At 42.4% G+C, this 6,427-nt stretch overlaps 1 protein-coding gene across 2 annotated transcripts; it reads right to left on the reverse strand.

Annotated features, from left to right (window-relative positions):
• Positions 1-840: 840 nt before the first annotated feature.
• On the reverse strand, positions 841-6,041 carry LOC120062484 (tribbles homolog 2-like). Of its 2 annotated transcripts, XM_039012497.1 has the most exons (5): positions 5,798-6,041; positions 5,233-5,359; positions 4,086-4,388; positions 3,492-3,784; positions 841-3,049 (listed from the first exon to the last, which is right to left on the reverse strand). In XM_039012497.1, the coding sequence occupies exons 3-5, from the start codon at positions 4,386-4,388 to the stop codon at positions 2,590-2,592; spliced, it is 1,056 nt and encodes a 351-aa protein (XP_038868425.1). In that variant the 5' UTR covers positions 5,233-5,359; positions 5,798-6,041; the 3' UTR covers positions 841-2,589. The 2 variants fall into 2 exon arrangements, with proteins under 2 accessions (XP_038868425.1, XP_038868415.1); XM_039012487.1 differs by having other exon boundaries at positions 5,233-6,041.
• Positions 6,042-6,427: the final 386 nt, after the last annotated feature.

Raw genomic sequence — 6,427 nt, forward strand, 5'->3', positions numbered from 1 at the left:
TTTTTTATGTCTTAACTATTATTCTACAATGTAGAAAATAGTAAAAATAAAGAAAAACCCTTGTAGCTGTGTCCAAATGTTTGACTGGTACTGTACATGTCACTGTTGATTTGTTGTGATCAGTTTGGCCCATGTGTGGTAACCAGGTGGTTGTCATGGTAAGGACAGGCAAGCTTTTTTTCTGACTTCCTGATGATATGGTCCAATTACATACTAAGAAGCAAGATAATATTATTGCTAAAGAAGGCTAATGCTTTTGTATCAGAGCCACATTTATTTTAGTCTGTGTTAAAGACCAGGATATATTATCTGTCAAAACATTTGGTTTTAAATTCCCATCGCAAGGTTGACCTATTTAATACATTGCAGAAGAGTTGAATTTTCTTTCTGGCACCTTTTAAAGACCTCATACTTGTTTTTTTTCTCAACTTGTATCATTTGTCACCAACTCACCATGTACAACAAAGGTCTTGACTAAAACATGTTTTTATAACACTGATTTAAATAATGTAGATGTGTTATTCTCTTGACAAACTCAGGTGAGTGTTTTTCTTTCAAAATCGGTGTAATCCAACCAGTACAAGACTTGGAATGAGGCTAGGTAGTGCATGATTACTATTGTCAGCCATAGCAGAAACCCGACAATCTTTACTATTAAGTATGAATTGGCCATAACCTCGGTCCTTGCACGTTACATCCTGGTATTAGTCCAAGCTGAATCAAGGCGTGCTTATAGTTAAATAATTTCTTGATTCCTGCAATAATTTTTCTGACCCTGAAAATAGAGATTGTGTAATGACAAAGTTTGGTCTTATCGCAAAAAAAACTGATTTGCAAACAGTCAGTTCAAGGATTTATTTTTACTGGCAACAAATACTTGTTCACAAAAGTACATCCACCAAACCAACATCAGAAAAAGTGTGTACTTTTCTTACAAAAAAGTATTTACAAAGTCACAATAAGAGCTGTGGCTTAGTGTATGATCTTAGATCTACTTAGGGTCAGCGAACTGCATGCAGGCATCATCACGCCTAACACACAGTACTGTGTAATGTATGTGATGCCTTTGTTTCTTCAGGTCAACAGATACTAACACGATTTCACCATTACATGGGTATTCAAGATGTTTAAAGTACACTACAGCACTGTATTCTTCAGGATCTAACCCACTGCACTATATACTTCTACAGACATTAACTCACACCTGAGGTAATGACTACACTTGTCTAGGGATCTAGGACACCATGCTAACTCTGACATACGTTCGTCAGAAAACATACAAAGCCTGTGACCGAGGCGAACGATCACTGAATCACAGATGACTAAAACTATCGGCACACCATAAGTGATGATTGAGGGTAGCCTAGTGCTGCGTTCATAACCAAGTGGGAAGGTGGTAATTACCAGTTGTCAAGTTGTAAATGCTGAGTTGGGTAATGTCCAACAAGTTGTCAACAACCAAAAGCACAGCTATCATGCTTGTGAACAAAGTGTTCAAAAACCATATTAATAGATTGCTTTTTATAAATGTTTTGTTGCATTTAACTGCTGAAAATGCAGTTAAAGATCATTTCCTTAGTAGGTGACCTCAGATCAGCATGTAAGAGAAGTCTAAACTCCGGGGTGATAGACGAGTTTCCCACTAGTAATTACCAGTTGGAGGGGCGTTCAAGTGGATTTTTCCCAGTCGTATGTGGTAAATACCACCTTTCCACTTGGTTATGAATGCAGCATTAGTCTTTGGTAAAGCAAAACTCAACTTCTGATAGGGATGTGGACTAAACGTAAACTGTGGTTATGAAAACAAGGCACTTCAACGGTTGGTAGGATCCATCGGTCACTGAAATATATAAACAGTAGGCCTACATAAAAAGGCACAAAACGTGCATCAAGTATTCCAGGATTTCATCAAGTTCGGAGGTATCAGGTATCAATCCTGTCAGATATAGATCTTCAATTTAGTGTTCCCAACAGAGTTGCTCAACAAAAAAAGTAAAATTACTGCCTTTTGTGAAGGGGAATACAGCTCGACAGACTGCTTCTATAGGGCATGTTATCTGAAGACTTTTCACCTGTTCTTCCCATTGAGTCAACAAAACATTTATTGGTTAAAGCACAAAAGTTGGGTAGCCTTTGAAAAGCACCTTTCTTGATGTTACACTGCAGTGTGGGACTAACTGCATTGGACCCTACCTCGGAGGTAGGTGTACACGTGGCCAGGAGATACAGTATTTGGTAGTTACTGCTTTGTTGTCTGCAATGCCAACAGATGCTTCGACACAGAACTATGTTATACATTTGGTAACACTTCAGATTAACGGCCATGCATAACATGTTCATAACTTCTTCAAAAGCACAACTTCAACATATATACATGCTAATGTCTAACAGCAGGTTAACAACGCTGCAGTTATAGACATTTGCAATGCCTTATGACTATGATATGTTTCTTAAATGTCACCAAACATTTCAGGTAGAGAGAAAAAAACCTGCATTACCAGTATTTCCTATATGGAGATTATGCCGCTGTACTTGCATCAGTAGGACAAAGTGGACGATGAAGGACAGAGGATATTTAACATTTTTATTCTAGAAACACATGTCGTCGGTGTAGCTGGGGACCACTTGGTCAGTGCAGTTCCTAGGGTTGAGGTGCGTGTTGGGAGGTGTTGTGTTGTTGGAACAGTTCAGCCACGGGTGGAACAACAGCTCCGCGGCTTCCAGTCTCTCTGAGGGAGCTTTTCGCAGCATGCAGCACACCAGCGACTTGGCCTGCACTGAGAGTGACTCTGGCACTGTGAATGCCCCCCGGCGGATCTTACTGAAGAGCGCAGCAGGCTCCACGTCTTGGAAAGGGTAACGTCCCACCACCATGGTGTACAGCACCACACCCAGGCTCCACACGTCGGCAGCCTTCCCTGAGTAGGAGTGGCGCGAGTTGAGGATCTCAGGGCCCACGTAGGCTGGGCAGCCGTGCTTGTCCGTCAGAGAGTCATCGTCCCCATGGAGCAGACATGAGTCTTCCAGGTTCTGAAGAACAAGCTTGGTCCTAAGGAAAACCAGAGAGAGGTTGAGTCATCATAGTAATCAAACCCCCATGGTGGGACATCATGTAGTCTGCTCTGTGTGATTTACAGGTGGTGCACTGGGTCATATGCATGCATAATACAGTGGCTTACATAACTGCCTGGAATAACACTGGAGTTTACAGGGTTGGAGAAATTGCAGTCCTATATGACAGTTATGATGGCATGATTAAGGCATTATGAAGATCTTTAGAGTCATTTTAACAGTTACCCAACTAAAGGGCTTTCTTTAGCAGTGACATAATGGAAGTGAACATAGTCCACATATGCCTGGCCGTCTAAACATTCAGATGATGAATTTGGGCCAGGTCTCAGTCACTACTGTAAGGCAATCTAACCTGCAAACAGATGATCATGTTCCTCAGCTAAAACTCGATTAAGTTAAGAAAAGTGTCAACTACTAACCTCTGCTGGTCCACAAAGACAAACTTGCGCAGCTTGAGGTCACGCAGGACAACGCCGTGCTCGTGACAGTGGGCCACCGCCGCTGCCATCTGGCCGAAGAGACGGACCGCCTCCTCCTCCTGGAGCCGCTTGCACGTGCGCACGTAAGAGTGCATGTCACCGTAGTTATGCTGAAAGAAGACGTAGACGCTGCGCTCGCCCATCACCACCTCTGCGATGCGGCAGATGTTGTCGTGGGGCAGTAGACGGGCGTAGGGGGCGATGAGCTCCTGGTACCGCCTCATAGAAAACACCTGGTAGAGGACATGGGGTAGAGTTAGGTTACAGTTCATAAGTTCATGGTCAAATTACAGACTGGACTACAGTACAGCTATGCATATTCTTTATCGCCTGAGGATAATGTACCCTTTCGAGTGTCAAAGAACACCATGTGTTCCTGACAAAATAAAAATAAGCTGAACTTGAACGGCACAAAAGGGATGTGTGTGCATAGGTCGATTTCAGGCACAGTATCAAGCAAGTACCGACAGTTGGGCGACTTCATTAAGCAAACAGTCACACCACTCTATCTGGTCATGTAGCTACAATACATACCTTGCAGGTGTACTCCTGCTCTGTGACCCTATGGATGGCCCTGTAAGTCTCTGTTCCCTCTGTGGGTTCAAGGAGGACGTAGGGCCCGATGCAGGACACACAGTGGTGGTCGGAGCCCGCGGGACTCGGGCTGTGTCTCAGGGGCCTCAGGCATGGGGCCAGGCCGGGGGATGAGGGTGGCAGGCTCAGTCGAGGACGCTTGCATTTTAGGGCCTCTGTGTAGTCCTGGGGGTCATCCAGCTCCAGCCGCTTCAGCCGCAGGGGACGAGTAGGCGCAGGGGCGGGAGAGATGTTCACACTCATCTGAAAGAGTCGCATGGGTTGTTTTAGTGGGTTTCATTGCAATATGTGTAGGACGTGACTGAACCACATGGTAACCTGTAGGGCTATCCTAGTGGGTTGTATGATTTGTGTTTGATTGGATATGCTGATAACCACATTTCAAATGCACAGTGAAATAACTACCTATAAAAACTTACTGTGTGCAAATACTGTATTTTTTATTGCACATACAAAGCATAATTTACAATTTGGGGAACTTGGAGGAGACGGGAATCATATCCACCATTAAACAGTGCTAAATAACAGGCTAAAAGTTATTGGATGACGCCATGGAGCCTTGACTGATGAGCAATGTTGTCTGTCATATGCATTACTCAAATTACTGACTGTTTCTTTCGAAATGTGGCTAGTGAGTCAGTCATTCTCAGCCAGCCAAATGAAAAAAAAAGTTAAATACATGGACGGACGTCATGATAAAAGTTACGTCAGGCTTCCCTTAGCTTGCGCCAAGGCCTGAAGTTTTACAAGTAAAATAACTATGATAAAGTTACATTATAACTAGAAGAGGTCACATGGGGGTCATGTTATAAGTCGAAATAAATATTTGTTGAACCAGGTAAAACTGGTCAGACCGGCGAGCAATTCTGAGAAATAGAGCGACCTCGGGATACTTCACTGAGCGCGAAGAGTGGAAGGGAGAGTTGCACCATCACTTTCTAAAAGTTTAACATTGTTGTTTCGCGACAACATACAAGTAAAAAAATTATGAATTTTCAATACATGTCGGGACTGCAAGCAACCCCTTCAACTGTATGATAAAAATATGGATACTGAGGTAGGGTGAAAATTGTGAAGAAGTTCTTACCTTGGCAGTGGAAGACAAAGGGGTCAGCTTTCCAGAACAGAACAATGGTATGGTAACTCCAGCTTTTGGTGTAGTGCTTTGCTTGTCAAGAAACTCGAAATGTGCAGTAAACGTAGCAAAACCCTTGCTGTGTAGAGGAAACCAAATAATTTTGAGAGCTTAGGACAAAATATGTTTTTCTTCCTTCTAAAAGAAAGTGGTTCAAGGGAGTCTAACGTATTTACAGTTGCATGTGCAAATTATGTAACCATAAAATACGAGTTCAAATTAGCTTTCGTCGTTTGTTGTGCGGGATGTCTGTTCACATATCCAAAGCAAAATATGTATTAAAGTCCTTGACAAATTGAATAGGTTATTTTGCTTTGAAGAGAGGCGGCAACACTGGTGTCTACTGTTGTTGGTACAGATGCCTTTGTTCCATTCCCGGTGTGTAGCGACTTGTGTATCCAGTGTTTTCCTTGCGAAAAAGCCAGAGGCTTTTAGTAGAAAACCAGCAAAACTTTCTATAAATAGAGAAAATACACGTTTAAAGACTCTTGCACAATAATGAAGAAAGAGCGCCTACTTGTCCGAAGTAGTTATGGAAACTCGTGGATGCGTCCAGATAAATAATTGGTCATAGGGAAGAGTAAGCTACACGTCCCCTATTTGGTCAATTGCATAGTAAACCTTTAATTTCCAAATGGAGTCCCTAAAAAGTAGATTTCTAATCAGACGTGCCCCCACCGACTGATTGAGAATGGACTGGACAGCACATTGGCTTCAAATATCCTTTCTGTTACAGCAGTGAAGTTGGTGATGCGCGACTGAGCATGATTGCAACATCGTAGCTCCACCCCCTGGTCTGACGACATCAGCGAGGGAACATCGCAATAGTCACCCAGGCAGTTTACATCTATTGAATGGAACAAAAATAATCTTGCAATTTAAATCTGAAATTACAAGGTGTGCTGCAAGTCATTGATCATAAAGTAATTATGTTACACAATCCAGTTGAGGTGGAATACATCCAAATGTGCACTGACCAAATGAATTCAAAACGATTTAGTCTACATGCAAGAGTTGCATATATATATTTTTCTTATTTTTTCCCCAAAAAGACATTGGGCATGTTATTTAATAATATAAAACAAATTGTCACTATAAACCCAACCATATGTTGGACAGGGATTGCCACACCCCTGCTATGACTCAA

This window comes from Salvelinus namaycush, chromosome 2 (genome assembly GCF_016432855.1).
Source record: "Salvelinus namaycush isolate Seneca chromosome 2, SaNama_1.0, whole genome shotgun sequence".
Classification (NCBI taxonomy): Eukaryota; Metazoa; Chordata; class Actinopteri; order Salmoniformes; family Salmonidae; genus Salvelinus; species Salvelinus namaycush.

Bases quoted from the DNA above. Each gene is read 5' to 3' on its own strand.
- LOC120062484 (XM_039012497.1), bottom strand. From the start codon at position 4,388: ATGAGTGTGAACATCTCTCCCGCCCCTGCGCCTACTCGTCCCCTGCGG. The intron at 3,785-4,085 runs GTATGTATTGTA...GTCCTCTACCAG, and splicing joins AGCAGGAGTACACCTGCAAG to GTGTTTTCTATGAGGCGGTA. The intron at 3,050-3,491 runs GTTAGTAGTTGA...GGTTTTCCTTAG, and splicing joins GTCTTTGTGGACCAGCAGAG to GACCAAGCTTGTTCTTCAGA.